This window comes from Hemicordylus capensis, chromosome 2, assembly GCF_027244095.1.
Source record: "Hemicordylus capensis ecotype Gifberg chromosome 2, rHemCap1.1.pri, whole genome shotgun sequence".
NCBI lineage: Eukaryota > Metazoa > Chordata > Lepidosauria > Squamata > Cordylidae > Hemicordylus > Hemicordylus capensis.
The window spans coordinates 424,097,960-424,114,288 of NC_069658.1; the positions used below are offsets into that span (position 1 = coordinate 424,097,960).

Consider the following 16,329-nt stretch of genomic DNA (forward strand, 5'->3'; position numbering starts at 1 on the left):
AGCTACCACCGCAGGCTGCTTGTACGATTTGGATGCTCTTTGGAGAGAGGCTTCTACAAGGCTATGCAATAACAGGGCGGGGTGTGTGTGTGTGTGCTCAGATTTGCACTTTTCACTTCTGCTTTTGAGCCACCGGTCACCATACATCTGGGGGGTTACAGAAGAGCTTCCACTGCTACTGGGCAAAGAGACTTTATTAATTGGTGACTTTAAAAAGGGAAAGCAATTGTCCCTATTCAACCCCAGCACAGCATCCCTCCCAATGGTGCTTTGCTGGAGTCTCCCTCCCTTAAACAAGCTTTTTAGATTGCAAACAGAGAGCCATCTTCTCAACCCTTTTGCTGTTCAGTAGTACACTTTTGCTGAAAAAGTAATCTATAAATATTCTGAACTGAACTGAGTTCCATCACCTCACTACAAGAACTAAATACTGCCTAGAGATGCTAAAAGTACTGGGAACTGAAATCCAAGAAGCAGCTGTGACTGGTATTTCTCCGACATGATTACTGCACACTAAGAAAGACTGAACGAAAGACGTGAAGGGGGTGGGGGGGAGACCACCACCTAACTGCATTTTTGTGAGATTTTCCCTCCACATCCAAGTATAAGATCTTCCTCTAGTAGGAAGTTGCCCCTCTCAGAGTGTTAAGTTCTAACCAATCCTGTTGCCCCACTCAGAAGTCAGAACACTCCAAAATTCATGTTAAACACATCAGATTTCACCCCCGCCCCCATACACAACACACACACACACCCCTTCAGTGAAGCCCGTCTTTGACAGCAAAGTGCGGGTCCTTGGGACCTTTAAGCTTTTTCTCTCGAACTATTTTAGCCTCCAAATCCATAGAGTGAGAGCGGCGTTTCAGAAAGAATACCACATCCATTGCCGTTTTTCGCTTTACGCGCTCTGTGCGAGAGACAGCACCACGGACTACATTTTCGAGAGACACCTTTAGCAGCACTCCACGCGTGTCTTCGTCAGGCCCAGAATACATAACACGCCACCACGCCGAGCCACAGCCACACAACGACTAGCAGACTTTCCAGCGCCGCTTAGCAATCCCGTCCCATTTTTATCACAGCCAGAGACGCTGCTTAACCGTCAGCTGCTCCTACAACATAAACCACCACGAAAAATATCCAAACAAGCAATCACGTCGAAGTTTTATATAATCCGCCGCCCGACCAGAGCGAAAACTGAGCGGGGAGGAGGCGGGGCTGAAGAAACCTTTATTTCCGTTTGACTCCTGCACAGAAAAGTCTTCTCCGTTTGCGCCAATGAATAAAAAGACTTTTCAGATTAACCAATCGTTATTCAAACTGACTGGCTGAACTGAAAACTTCGGCGCCTTTTATTCCTCAACACAACATAAAAGAGACGCTCTCTCAACGCTGAATAATGTAAATCTCCTGCCCCTGTCTGTCCATGTTTTTTGAGTGCTTACAGCCAGGTTGTAAGATATTTTGTAAGATCAATGAACCCCACTAATATTTTATAAACAGTAAAGTCTTTCTTTTAAAAGGCAGCGCTCTTTGAATTCTTCACTCTTTCTTACATAGTGTGCTTGTCAAATCGATTTCAACTGCGGGCACCCACAGTGCCCTGTGGTTCTCTTTGGTAGAATACAGGAGGGGTTGACCATTGCCTCCTCCTGCACAGTAGGAGATGATGCCTTTCAGCATCTTCCTATATCGCTGCTGCCCAATATAGTACCAGCGGGGATTTGAACCAGCAACCTTCTGCTTGTTGGTCAAGCATTTACCTTTCTTACATAGTGGTCAAAAAAATGGAGAACAAAGAATCATTAGAACCACTTTCTGTCTGTACTGCTCTTTTTCAGACATGATGCTTTCCTTTTTGTTCATTGCATAGTTTTAGAAAATATGTGTTCACCACCGGCAATCATAGAGCACATACAGCTGAAATACAGGCGTTTCACTTTTTGACTATGGAAATTTATTGCTGTGATACAAAGCTGCAGTTATAGGTAAATTTTTGGAAATTAAATCCCACTGATCTCAAACTAACTTAAAAACATGTCACCCCATTCTGCATCTGGCCTAGTATGTGCAGAGGTGCACCGAGGTGATTTTGGAGCCTGGACCTAAAGGCCTCTAGAGCCCCTCCCCCACAAGTTAAGCATCATCCCTCTACACACGCACACCGTGACACACACAGTATTTTTAACATGTGGGTTCTTGAGAGCCCAAACTGCAAGTGACCTCACAAGAATGTAAGAATATAAAACAGGTATATTTATGCAAATATGTATTAGCAGACACATTTCAACATACAACTAAACATATTCCCACCCCATGTGTTTCTTTCCCCACTCCTCCCCTCTGTTTCTAAAGTAACCAGCACAGGTCATAATCACACTCGGCCACCCAGTGCAATGTGGGCCAGTAGTGAGCACACCACCCAGGACAGAGTAAGGAGGATTTGGAGGCCCCCAGGGTGTGTGGGGGCCCTGGACCTCAACCCCCAAATCCAGGGGTAAGAGCACCACTGAGTAGGGATGTGCACAGAACCGGTTCGGAGGCCCTTAATGGGCTTCTTAACCAATTCAAAGAACTGGTGCTTCCGCCAGTTCAAAAGCGGCGGGGGTCTCCCTTTAGAGCGGAGGAGGGTGCTCTTACCCCTCCCACCACTTTCCCCCCACCGGTGTCTGTGTTTATTAATGCCCATCGGGGCGGCAACCTCCCTGCCACCCTGTTGCCCTTGTCTTCTGGGTATGACCGGAAGTCGGCCATGTGCCTGCGTGCACGGGCACGTCACGCATGCACACACGCGTACCTGTGTCGTGATTTTACATATACCTGACCCGTAAATTCTTTTCCCATCTAAAGAAGTGGAACGATTTCCCATAATTGGCCAGCAGATGGAGCTGTGAAATCATAGAATTGGGAAGAAAGCAATGTAGACAGAGGGTCAAAAACCCTCCAAAACCAGAAAGAAATTGTACAAAGGGGAAGGATGTAATGTGGAAAGAGAGGAGATAAGCATTTCTTCATCTGGAATCACTCCACATCTTCTAGGCACAGTCTGAGCCAGCATTCCTCCTTGCCCAGTCACCCTCCAAACATGGATTTGGTTTCCTCCACCAGACCTTCAACCCTCTTGATTAGCAGTCATTCCTCCTGCAGTGTTCTCTCCCCACCCCACAAACCACTCTGCCTTCTGAATGACAGTGAGTTAGAGAAAGTGGTTCCCTAGCAGCTACAGAATAGGAGACCTGCAGGGGCAGGGGTGGGGAGGTGCAGGAGTGAGTATGAATTGTCCCCTTTGCTCGGCAACATCTGCCCTGGTTTGCATTTGGATGGGTGACTACATGTGAGCACTGTTAAGACATTCCCCTCAGGGGGTGGAGCCATAAGCATCTGCTTTGCATGCAGAAGGTCCCAGGTTCAATTCTTTGGCATCTCCAGGTAGGGCTGGAAGAGGCTCTTGCCTGAAACCTTGGAAATTTGTGGCCAGTCAGTGTAGACCATACTGAGCTAGATGGACCAAGGGTCTGACTCAGTATACAGGTGAAACTCGGAAAATTAGAATATCGTGCAAAAGTCCATTAATTTCAGTAATGCAAATTAAAAGGTGAAACTGATATATGAGACAGACGCATTACATGCAAAGCGAGATAAGTCAAGCCTTAATTTGTTATAATTGTGATGATCATGGCGTACAGCTCATGAAAACCCCAAATCCACAATCCCAGAAAATTAGAATATTACATGGAACCAAGAAGACAAGGATTGAAGAATAGAACAATATCGGACCTCTGAAAAGTATAAGCATGCATATGTATTCAGTACTTGGTTTGGGCCCCTTTTGCAGCAATTACTGCCTCAATGCGGCATGGCATGGATGCTATCAGCCTGTGGCACTGATGAGGTATTATGGAAGACCAGGATGCTTCATTAGCGGCCTTCAGCTCTTCTGCATTGTTTGGTCTCATGTCTCTCATCCTTCTCTTGGCAATGCCCCATAGATTCTCTATGGGGTCAGGTCAGGTGAGTTTGCTGGCCAATCAAGCACAGTACACTGTATACTTTTCAGAGGTCCGATATTGTTCTATTCTTCAATCCTTGTCTTCTTGGTTCCATGTAATATTCTAATTTTCTGGGATTGTGGATTTGGGGTTTTCATGAGCTGTACGCCATGATCATCACAATTATAACAAATTAAGGCTTGACTTATCTCGCTTTGCATGTAATGCGTCTTTCTCATATATCAGTTTCACCTTTTAATTTGCATTACTGAAATTAATGGACTTTTGCACGATATTCTAATTTTCCAAGTTTCACCTGTAAGGCAGCTCCACTGGTCCTGGCTTGAGGTACTCAGCTCCACAGCTGTGAGGCACTCAGGCTGCCGTCTTCCACACTCTTCCTGGGGGCCGTTGACCGGAGTCAGCATGGCCTTTTCTATGCTCTTGATTTCCAAAGGGGATCTCATCTCACCTCCATTTAAAAATGAGAATCACGAAACAAACTCAAGTGTTTGACAGTACCATGAAAAGATATGCTTTATTAATCCCTCCCTTCCCTACAAAGCTGGCCTCCATTGTATTTGGGCTTTGCAGCTTTTGACTTCACAGGGAGTTCTAGCCGTCAGTGCCTTCTTCATCCTCCCCCTCAACCTCCCCATCACTCCCACCCTCACCCTCACCCTCATCCTCATCTGCATTCACGATCTCGCTGACATTCATCCTGCGCTCTTCAAACTCCTGATGCATGTAATAGATGCCACCACGCCTGGGTGGGTAATGAAAAATCATCTCAGGCACAGAACCCTGCCCCTGCACCATGGGATCCTGGAATCCTTGCTTGACGATCCAACAGAGAGACAAGACTGCGAGGGCTGCTACAACAAAGGAACTGAGGAACCCACTGATCACGCCAGTTGCCAGTGGCGTGAACCATCCAAATAGACTCTGCTTGTATGGAGGTAGGGATTCCCTCTCTATGATAAGCTCAAAATCATCCAGTTCTTCTGGCTTTAACTCAGTCTCAGGCTGATCCCCATCTCGCCGGAGTCGGCCTTGTCCACTGTCCTCACTCTCACTCACCTCATTCTCTTCCAGGAGCAGCGAGGAAGTCAGATGCTTGACAGTCTCGTGATACTTCTCCACGTTCTTCTTCATCTCCAGGTTCTTGTCCTGGTTGAGGTTCTTGCCCAGCTCCATGGAGACATCAGAGCGCCCGATGGCTTGGAGAGCTCGCGACAAGCGATCCCAATACATGGTGTCTCCTTCGGTGTCCAGCCAGTGGCTCAGAGTCTTTTTGCATTGATGCATGCTGGTGATGTCTCGGCGCCTGCGGGCGTGGATGGGGTTGTTCTTCTCAGAGAGCTGCTCCAACTCTTTCTCCATGTTTTCCTCCGGGCCAGTGATTTCACTATAGAAAGCCTGGCACTCTTCTGGGGACAGGAGCTCCGACAGGCGACCCATCATGTGGCTGCCAATGTTATCGGCCACTGTGTCGTCACAAGAGGCAGGCTGTGCCAACACAAATAGGGCTATCCCTATGACAGTCAGCATTGCGAGGGACCTGGGTCTGGAGACCTGAGGTGAGAGGAAAGAGCTCTAAAAAGTCAGAAGAGAAAGGGAAAGTGTGTGTGAAATCCAGATGATGTACAAGGTTGTCATGCAATGTTCTTAGCGCCATCTGCTGACCATCTGTGGCAACCCAAGCTAGAACAAATGGTTCAAAGAAAGAAAGAAAGAAAGAAAGAAAGAAAGAAAGAAAGAAAGAAAGAAAGAAAGACAAAGAGTGTATTAATGGATTGCCACAGTTTGCCAGCAGACGGTTCTAAGAATATTATGTGACATCATTCACATAACATCATTCACATAATTGTGACATCAATTTTTCATTCTGTGTATTGTTGTAATTTGTACTGGAGTGGGAAGACATCATGTCTGGAAGGGCCCTAATAATCAAAAAGTGGGTGCCTCAGAGTGCCACCCCCTCACCAGTCCTGCCCCCTGCCTCAGTGACCTAGACATCACCCCTCCTCCCCCTGCACTAGCATCACCTTTTGGGCATGCTCCACATCCAGCGTGCTGATGAAGCTGCAGCATCCTGATGGCTTCTTGTTCACCATGGTTGCTGCAGTTGCCCCAACACCATGGCTTGCTTAAACATGTGGCGGCCGGAGGGGGGGGGGGAACAGTAGCAGCAGAGAGGAGGAGGGTGGAGGCAGGCATGCAGGTGAGGTGATGCTCCTGTACAGCAGATGCTCCTGTTCAGCAGAACCAATTCCTATAACCCATATACAACAAATATTTATATACTGCTCTTCAACACAAGTTTTCCAAAGTGGTTTACACAGAGAAATAGTAAGTAAGTAAGTAAAGATGGCTCCCTGTCCCCAAAGTGCTCACAATCTAAAAAGAAACCTAAGATAGACACCAGCAACGGCCACTGGAAGTACTGTGCTGGGGGTGGATAGGGCCAGTTACTCTCCCCACTAAATAAAGAGAATCACCACATTTAGAAAGGCCCTTCTTTGCCCAGTTAGCAGGTGATGCCCATGGTGGAAGGAGGGGTGTCCGCATTCACCACCCTGTGGTGCACTCACGCACCTCCCAAGACTGTTGCCTCACCTTGGGTCAAGGATGGATCCACCCTGCTTGTGAACATGTAGGTAAGCAAGGGCTTCTATTATGTTATCTGAGATTGTGCTGTCTTGATCAGGCATCAGCCTTCGGGAAGGTGCCTTTAAAACAAAAGACATCTTCTTCTTTTTGGAGGGCTGTGAATATTGGGTGTCACCCTATTTAGGCTTGCCATCCTTTTTGTTTGGTTCTGCTCCTCTGCGCTGGAGGAGCAGGACCAGACCTGCGGAAATTGAGCCAGAGGCTATTTCCCCATCATTTTATCCCATGGCAGATTTTAAAAAGCCAACAGCTTTGAAATACACAAAAGCAGGACCAGGACAAAAGGTGGCAACCTTACAGACATAGGATGCAGGAAGGGCTCATATGTCTGTATGGTTTCCACCTTTTGTCCTGGTCCTGCTTTTGTGTATTTAGCAGCAGCTTGACAAACAGGAAATAAGCTGTTGATATATAGATGATATCATGTACTTGGGGGGACTGCAGAGGATAAGATTTTGCTTTTCATATTTTCTTAAATCCCTATGCAAGATTTAGTACAAAGGGAAAGCTGAACATTAAGGCATTTAAAGCTCGTGACAAGTATTGAGCGTTACCTGAGTCCCGCAACGAGGCATATCTTACTCGTTCTGTAGAACATGTCTTGTAGAACAGATGTCTGATGTCATAGAGGGAGCTGGCAGAGGTTCTACTTCTGTTCTATTGTCTATTGTGAGAAGCAGGAACATGAAGTATAAGGAGGTCTGATATACTTCTGTGCCCATTTTCAAGACCTGCAGAAGTTAAGGAAGTGCTGCTTTCCCCATCACTTTATCTCCATGCCCAGAAAGCCTCACCGGATAAACTTGTATATATCAGGATAAACTTGTATATATCAGGTTGCTATTAAAGGCACAGGAGCAGAGCTGGTAATAAGGTGGTAACCCTAGTTGCTGGTCTCAACACTCAAGTAAATTAAAAACTAGTGCTTTAGTGTCATTTGTTTACGTCTTCAGCCTTGGACCCGTATGTCAAAGCTCTTGATCAGTAGGTGGCAGCACTGTCCAAGAAATCACAGAGTAGATTCAGATTAGCCTGCCAACCTTTTACGATATTAAAAACACAGATAGCCAAGTTGGGCCATTAGGGAAAATCCAAACGCCATGATCTGCACCATCCAAAGTGACCAACATATTAAGCAAGCTAGTTGAACTTGAAAGCTTGTTGTAAGACTAGAAATCTTGCTTAGGATGTTGTGTCATTTTGGTTGGTTCTAATAAAAGGTATTGCCAGAATTATAGCATTTGATCTTTTTAACTGGTTCTGTTCCTCTTTTTAAAAGCACCACCTGTTTAACAGCAGCCTGACACAGAGCAATTAAACAAGTGAAGCTTTCCCTGGCATGGGGTTCAACATGAGGGAAAAGCTTTTCCTGCTAATTTTCTGAATGCCCGGCTGCTCTTAAATACCTTTTTTAAAAGGGCTAGTTAAAAAAAAATTAAAAATACAGCAGCAATCCAATCCCCCAAACCATTTTTTCTGAGTGTACAGAATTTACTCCTGGAAATCTTTTGGCCACTTGTGTCTTGTTGTTACAATGGTGCACAGGTCCTCCCAGTGCACAAAGATATATACAACCCCTGCTAACTTGGCAAAGAGGCACTTTTTAACGTGGTGATTCTCTTTATTTAGCAAGGGGAGAGTAACTGACCCTATCCACCCCCAGCACAGTACCTCCAGTGACTGTTGCTGGTGTGTGTCTTACGATTCTGTTTAGATTGTGAGCCCTTTGGGGACAGGAAGCCATCTTATTTATTTATTATTTCTCGATGTAAACTGCCCTGAGCCATTTTTGGAAGGGCGGTATAGAAATCGAATAAATAACAACAACAATAATAATTTTGTTGCCTCCAGAAGCATATGAATGTTGGTGTGTAAGAGGGACATATGGAAACATGCTTGCCTTTGTGCAAAAGACATTGATCAAGTATGTCCTTGAATTTCTCCAAATGCTGATAATACTTGCGGAATCTGCCTGTGTTTTGTGGAGGTTTGCTGCTGTTGAAATTATTTGAGGGCTACAGATCAGTCTTCATGTTTGACGTTGTTGGTTATCACTCTGGAAGCAATAACTGAATTTCCATTCCCCCCCCCCCATAACTATTTGCCGAATATTTCCTTCACACAAGTAACAGTCCTCAGCGATGTAAAACTCAGTCCAGCACACTGGATATACATTTTTTGTTTCATTTCTTATCATAAGCTACACTGTGCAGAGCTGTCAACCATACTGCACACCATCACACTTCTATTTAAACTGAACATTCTCATCCTCAGACTCTTCCATTGGCCCTGCAACCTGCCAGTCACGCATCAGATTCTATCATTTCTGAATCTCAACAGCCTCATTGCATGCAGTTGGAAGCTGCCGAATGAGTATAGTGAGAGTGATGTCTGTCTGTGGCCCCAGGATGAGATGACAGGGACAAGGAGGAAGAAGAATGCATGGCTACATTAGAGAAAGGGGGGAAAGGAATGCTTGCTTGATCTGATGCATGTTTACTCAGAATAAAATAAAGAAGTTCCATAGGGCTTGCTTCCATGTAAGGGTGCATTTACCTAGGCTTTTGGTGGAAATTGGCGTTCATCACTCCCTATTTTATTTATTTACTTATTTATTTTATTAGTTATTTACTTGATTTATATATCACCTGACTCGAAAAGCTCTAGGCGGTTCACAAAAAGAAACACAGCAGGGGGGGGGGGGCGGAATAAAACAAGCTGTTAAAATAATTTGAAACATTCAAAGATAAAAGCCTGGCTATAAAAATTTTTCTTAAGGGCTCTTTAAAGGCGATTATGTTTCCCAGACTATGGGAAACACTAACTATGGGCATCAGCAATATAGGAAGATGCTGAAAGGCATCATCTTATACTGCGTGGGAGGAGGCAATAGTCAACCCCTCCTGGATTCTACCAAAGAAAAACCACAGGGCTCTGTGGGCTCCAGGAGGTTTTATGCACAGCAGATTTCATCGCGGGTTTACATTGGGCTACATTTGGGCGCAGTGGAAAACCCAAATTGCATATGTGGACTGCTCCCTGATAACCCGCAGGAACTTCGGGGAAAATCAGGCCAATATGTGTACTTGCACCCTCCATTCCAGAGATGCAAGCTAAAAGTAAAAACCTCACAGTGAAACTGCTGTGTGTAAAACGTCCAGGAGTCAACACCGACTTGATGGCACACTTTACCTTTAAAGATGTTGAACTCAGCCCAGGAGCGACTACAGAGAAGGCCCAATCCTGAGTCACCGCCAGACGAGCTGGCGGAATATGGAGACAGACCTCTCTTGATCACCTTAATGTACGATGGGGATCATGCAGAAGAAGGTGCTCCAGGCCTAAGCCTTTTTAGTCTGTTGCAGGTTTTAGTTTTCATTTTATATGGTCATTTTGAGGTTTTCATTGTTTTCTCTCTAAGCTGCCCTGGGAGATCAGCCTGTGCTGAGGGCCAAGGTATTAAATCATATGAATTAATGAATTAATGAACAAAGAAAGAAAGAAATGCCTACTCTGGGATATAATCAAGATTAAATTACAAACAAGCAGTGTATTGTAAGAGCATGCTGTTTTTTTAAAATGCTACAAAATTACTATAGCAATATGATCAAATATGAGTCCAACAATCACTCCATCCCTTTTATTTGAGCAAAGGAATTTCTGTCTTTTCCATGCATACCTGGTACAATGGTGTATTTTATAGTCTGTAGCAATAGCCATAGTGTTTAGAATAAGCTAGTCAAATGAAGATCAAAGAATAACCCATGATGAAAGCAGTTTGGGTTCAGGATACTTACCTTCTCCCCCCCCCCCCCGCCCCCGGTATTAAGGTCTGCTGGAGAAGTTTTTATCTCCCAATATCTGCTATGCATTTGGTCAGAAGACTGGCGAGGCCTTCTTGGTGGCTGCACCCAAGTTGTGGAAATCCTTCCCCAAAGAGGTTCTCTTCGTTGCCTCTGAAACCCTTTCATTTCCATGCACAATCCTTCCTGTTCTGTCAAGTTTCGGATGTGTTGTTTTAATTACTGCTATGGCTTATATTGGTGCTGCTTGAATCTGTGTTACCTGCTTCTTCCTTCCTTTCCTTCCTTCCTTCCTTTCTTCTTTAATGGTTGTAATGTCCTTAATGATGAGTTTGTCTTATTGTATTGTTTATAGGATGTCAGCCACCTTGTGTATTTTTTTATTAGGTGGGAAAGCATGATAGAAATATTTACAAAACCAATCACCAGAGGACTATAATAAGGGGGTGGGGAGGGGCAGACACACTGCCTGCTCCTGTAACATGGGACTTCTTTCAGAGTTACACAGGAGGCTGGTTGCTAGTGTAAGTGATGGCATAAAGCCAGAACACGAGAGGGGCCCAATCCACATAGTGAGTTCCTCAACATGAAGCATGTATTGCTAGAAGGACCAGGGTGAGGAGGGTAGAAGCACAATTTTCTAGATTCAGGGTGCTCTCCTGTCTGTAAGAGAGGAGTCATTTTTGGACCTTCTAGGCTCCTGTATCAATGTGTGTGTGTGTGGGGGGGGAGTTCTTGCAAAACTTCCCTGCTGTGACCCTTAAAGTTCAGGTTTCTCACATCTTTCTAAATCATGCCTTTGGACAACTGTTTTGAGATGTGCCTGCTATATGGAGAATGCCCAAATTCTTTGCTATAGGAAAACACCTTCCTGGAAATCCTACCGAGAACCCATTAGCAATGCACAGTGGTCTCTTTGTTCCCCATTAGGAACACCCTCTTTAAAAAAAGAAGTTATTGCCTGGCTGTGGAATGAAAAGGAATAATCCAGTTTGCAACGGAGCAGGAGAGACCCACAAAGAGGCCTGTTTGCTCCTTCAGTTTCATTTGTGGGTTTCAAAGTGCAGAAAGGACCATTTTAAACATGTATCTCATCAACCTGGACTGATGCAAAAACTCTGTATAACTGAATCCAAGTTACACATCTGGCTGTCTCTGTCTCCCCTCTCTCCTGCCCCAAAATTGTTCTTCCATAGATACAACCTATGGCCCAGCAGGGCTCATCATTGTGTTATTTCAGGTTATTTTGCAAGTAAGTATGTCGCTTGAAGGTTGTGAGGAATCTTCTGTGCAGGCCAACAGTGGCCTTTCAACATCTGGCACTGAGTGGCCATTGGATCAGGTCATGAGTATATCTCCCCAAGCTAGCCAAAGGTTTTTAATTGTCAGAGGCTCACAACAACCCCATTCTCCAGGTTCCTTTGCTTCATGTATCCTGATGGATTGATGGCATTCAGAAATGTGTGTGTGTGCCTGTGTAAATGAGAGCCCAAGGAATCCAGTGTGCCATCTCAGTCCGGATGGCACACTGGAGACATGTAATGGGAGCAAGTTATCAGGTTATGATTGCAGAGCTGGTAAGAACCCTTGTACGTAAGATGCAGAATGAGGTTGCAACATATTGGCCTGGTTCATACAGCAGTCAATTATAGGTTTAATGTGGGTTATTGAAATTGGTGTGCTTGTGTGAACCCATGCCAAGGTGATTCATGGCCCAAGAGGAATATGAAATTCCTGCCTTGGCAAGGGTTCACACAATCACACTACTGTTACAGAACATAAGAACAACAAGAACACAACAGAACACAAGAACAACAACAGCCCTGCTGGATCAGGCCCAAGGAAGCCCATCTAGTCCAGCATCCTGCTTCACACAGTGGCCCACCAGATGCCTCTGAGAAGGCCACAGGCAGGAGTTGAAGGCATGCCCTCTCTCCTGCTGTTACTCCTCTGCAAATGGTATTCAGAGGCACCCTGCCTCTGAGGCTGGAGGTGGCCTATAGCCCTCTGACGAGTAGCCATTGATAGACCTCTCCTCCATGAAGTTATCTAAACCCCTCTTAAAGCCATCCAGGTTGTTGGCTGTCACCACATCTCGTGGCAGAGAATTCCACAAGTTGATTATGTGTTGTGTGAAAAAGTACTTCTGTTCGTTGGTCCTAAATTTCCTGGCAATAAATTTCATGGGATGACCCCTGGTTCTAGTGTTATGTAAGAGGGAGAAATTTCAGTGCTCCCCATTTAAAGCAATCCCTGCATATAATCAATTAGCACATCAGGAATGGGGCAAAGCTAAACCTTTCTACCAGGTGTGCCAGTTTATTACATGCAAGGAGGTATTTTCTTTTCTTTTCTTTTAACATGAGTCAGCATTCAAAAATATTGGCTAACATCCAGACTAACAAAGCATGGGTGCCAAATGAGAAGCATTGATGCTGCTACCACCAGTCTCACACAGCACCAGCACTCACACAGGGCAAAAGTTGCCAACCTCCCCATCCCCCAGGAGCACCCGGTGCCACCCCGAAATATGTCCCCGAGGGCTGCATGACTCTCAATGACACTTTTGGGTGGCACGGAGTGCTTGGTGAGTGCCGGTGCTGTGTTAGTCAAGTCCACCAGCAGCACCCCCGCTTTGTTAGTCTGGATGTTGGTCACTATATTCCCACCACTGCAGTCTGAAGAATCCTACCACCTCATCCTGCATAATGTGTAGGATGGTTCTAAGGCAGGGGCACAACATCAGCCCTCCAGCTGTTGCTGGACTACATCTCCCATCACCCCAGCCACAATGGCCAACAGTCAGGGATGATGGAAGTTGTAGTCCAACATCTGGAGGAGGGACGAAGTTGTGCAGCCCTGTTCTAAGGGCTTTATAGCTATTGCTGGAGATGTAGGACTGCTGCCATTCTAGGTCTCCCCCATTGGGTCTAGTAAAATGAACTCATGGCCTCATTCCAGCTCATTAGATGCTGCTTGTAGGAGGGCAGGGGGGAACTGAACACAATGTTGTCACAGCACCAGTTCCTTCTACTAGACCTGACTGGCAGTGCTGGCTCATGAGGACACTTTGCTGCTTGAAGGGGAAGAGGAAGAAAAAATGCTGTAGGGCCTTCCTCTGTAGGCCATCCATTTGGGAAGGGTGCTGGGTGCCTCCGGCCTTGAGAGCTGGTCCACAGTCCACCACCTAAAGCAGCCCACTTCACCCTGATTCATTGTAAGGCTGCCCTGCTTATTGGGGAGATGTGTGGGGGAGACACTTGTTCCCTGTAACATTTACTTAGCCCTTGAGGCTTCTGAACTCACTAATTTTATCCTTAAAATTCTACCTTTTCCTTATGAGGTTGAGCTCAAGGAACATGGTGAAAGGCCCCAAAGGCAACCAAGCACCTTGAATACATCTAAGTATTAGAATTTCTGATGTGGAGCCCATCATAATTTCCAAGAGAGCCTCTTCTTAGGATCAGAAAGTTACAATTATGATGGGCTCCACATCAGAGATTCTAATACAGCAATGTATTCAAGCGGCTTGGTTAACTTCAGAACCTTCCACCATGTTCCTTGAGCTCAACCTCACAAGGAAAAGGTAGGATTTTAAGGATTAAAATGGCAATACCATTTTAATGATGGTAATGCCATCATTAGAAGGTAGTGCCATTCCATCTCATGTATTCCTCTGATTCCTTTCCATCCCAAGCTCTAAAGCTAAGCTATATGTTACTCGCTGCAGAATTAAGAGTGCAAGAATCCACCAAGGTTCCCTTCAGATTTGGGGGCTCTTTAAGGAGACCTTAAAAAGGGGGGGAAATTGCAGCACCATCTTACGTTACATGGGGAAATGTTCAAATGCTGACAAAAATGCATCTGGATAAATGCAAGTGCTTTTTACATCACATAGGATGAAGGAGGACATAATATAAGAGAGATGTCACAGTGAATTATCCAAGCATGGTGAGAGTCCAGCTTCCTCCCAGATCTGCAATTTGTATGTAAGGCACACACACCAGGAAATGAAACTGCTGGTTCATCCATCAGTTTTGCCGCCCTCCATGGCATGCTTCAGGCAGTCTACCCGCCTTTAACAAAAAATTAGAGCACCACATGTACATTTATATAACTATCCATCCTTCACATGTTCTTTAGTGCAAACATTTACAAGTGACTTACAAAACTGCTCTAGGGATGGGGGGTGGGGGAGGAGGAGGATTTTTGACGTATAGGTCTCAGCCATTAAACAAGCTCTAGGGGATCATCCACATTCCAGCTTTATCATCTTAAAAATCTCCATATTGCCTTGAAACTCTCATGAGGGTGTTAATATGGAGCTACATGGAGACCCACAGTGAATATGGATGATTGATTCATCACTGGATAAAAATACCTCTGTGCCCAGTTGGGCTTATCCCCATGTTTCTTTCGGTTGACCCTCAGCCGGCCTGGTGCTCAACAGTGAGTAATAAACTTCTCTCTATTGGTTTAGACCCTGGACTGTTATTGGAATGGGGCCTGGTAAACGCAAAAAGAGTAGCACGACAACGACTAGAAGATATGGAGATTCAAAATAATTGGGCCTCTTTACCTGAGTGCTACAAAGCAATAAAGTTTAGGATGGGTCTTTTTCCTGCCTCTTACTTGTCCACCATCTCCCTTCGTAAATTCAGCTGGGCGTTTACAAGATTTACGAGTTAATGCTCTCCCCTCTGCGTTACTATCTGGGAGATTCCATCGTCTCCCCCTGGAGGAACGTTGGTGTAGTTGTGGTTCAGGTGAAGTAGAAACTACTGCCCATATATTTTATTACATTGCAAATTACATCAGGAGATCAGGCCATGATCTCATAGTGGCCTTCCCATAGTGTCCAGATTGTCAGATCGATCCGATGACTATTTAGTTATTTTTTTTACTTTCGGACTGGGATTCTTCTATTTCCAATTCTGTAGCAAGGTTTTGTTATATTGCTTCCAGATTGTATAAAGTGGAGTTACTCTATGTATAAGCTTATTATTCTGTATTCTGTATTTGTACCTGGTATTTCATATTTCTTGTCGTTTGGTCTATGACCGTAAATAAATATTACTTACTTACTATGTATGACTGTATTTGAAGTACAGATTGCTGGGGTAAACTATACAGTTTACAGTCTAGTTATGCTTATGTCCTCTACAGGAGATCGACTAGATGGCCTAGCCATCTTCCTTACAATGCTCTGGTCCTGTGATCAGAATGGTGTAGTGGTTAGAGTGCTGGACTAGGACCGGGGAGAACTGAGTTCAAATCCCCATTCAGCCATGATACTTGCTGGGTGACTTTGGATCAGTCACTTCTCTCTCAGCCTAACCTACTTCACCAGGTTGTTGTGAGGAGAAACATAACTATGTACACGGCTCTGGAATCCTTGGAGGAAGAGCAGGATATAAATGTAAAATATAAATAAATAAAATAAAATCATTTTGCTCTGGAGTTACACAGAACTCCATACATCTGCCTAATGTCAGAATCCTTCATTCATAGCTTTATTAACATTGGAATCCCCTAAATATTCTGTTATTTATTTTGTTTTTATAGCAATTACGAAACAGCGAATACAAGGCTCTCTACATGCATATTTTTACAAGATTTCAGTAACTGAAGGAGATCATCTGTTGAATAAAAGGCTGAACTGAACTTTGTCTTGAATATGAAAACTTTCCGTTTTCCCCACTGGTGCTATATCAAATCACTTCCAGAATTTGCTCTTAATGCACACTTATTTATTTATGTGATAAGATTAGAAATTCCCTGAGCATGTTTCTCAGAACCATTACTGACATCAAGGTTTCGGGCAACTGAGATTAAAAACAGAATTCTCCAACACCTTTTCATTC

General features: G+C 44.7%; 1 protein-coding gene across 5 annotated transcripts; it reads right to left on the bottom strand.

Moving 5' to 3' along the window:
- Positions 1-4,500: 4,500 nt before the first annotated feature.
- On the bottom strand, positions 4,501-15,140 carry LOC128341856 (transmembrane and death domain protein 1-like). Of its 5 annotated transcripts, none has more exons than XM_053288458.1 (3): positions 7,217-7,250; positions 6,038-6,264; positions 4,501-5,564 (listed from the first exon to the last, which is right to left on the bottom strand). In XM_053288458.1, the coding sequence occupies exons 2-3, from the start codon at positions 6,104-6,106 to the stop codon at positions 4,605-4,607; spliced, it is 1,029 nt and encodes a 342-aa protein (XP_053144433.1). In that variant the 5' UTR covers positions 6,107-6,264; positions 7,217-7,250; the 3' UTR covers positions 4,501-4,604. The 5 variants fall into 5 exon arrangements, with proteins under 5 accessions (XP_053144433.1, XP_053144432.1, XP_053144436.1 ...); XM_053288457.1 differs by having other exon boundaries at positions 4,501-5,585; XM_053288461.1 differs by lacking the exons at positions 6,038-6,264; positions 7,217-7,250 and adding an exon at positions 15,045-15,140 and having other exon boundaries at positions 4,501-5,585.
- Positions 15,141-16,329: the final 1,189 nt, after the last annotated feature.

Excerpts from the sequence above, each read along its gene's own strand:
- LOC128341856 (XM_053288457.1), bottom strand. The coding sequence starts at position 6,106 with ATGGTGAACAAGAAGCCATCAGGATGCTGCAGCTTCATCAGCACGCTG. Across the intron at positions 5,586-6,037 it reads ATGTGGAGCATGCCCAAAAG|AGCTCTTTCCTCTCACCTCA; the intron begins GTGATGCTAGTG and ends CTGACTTTTTAG.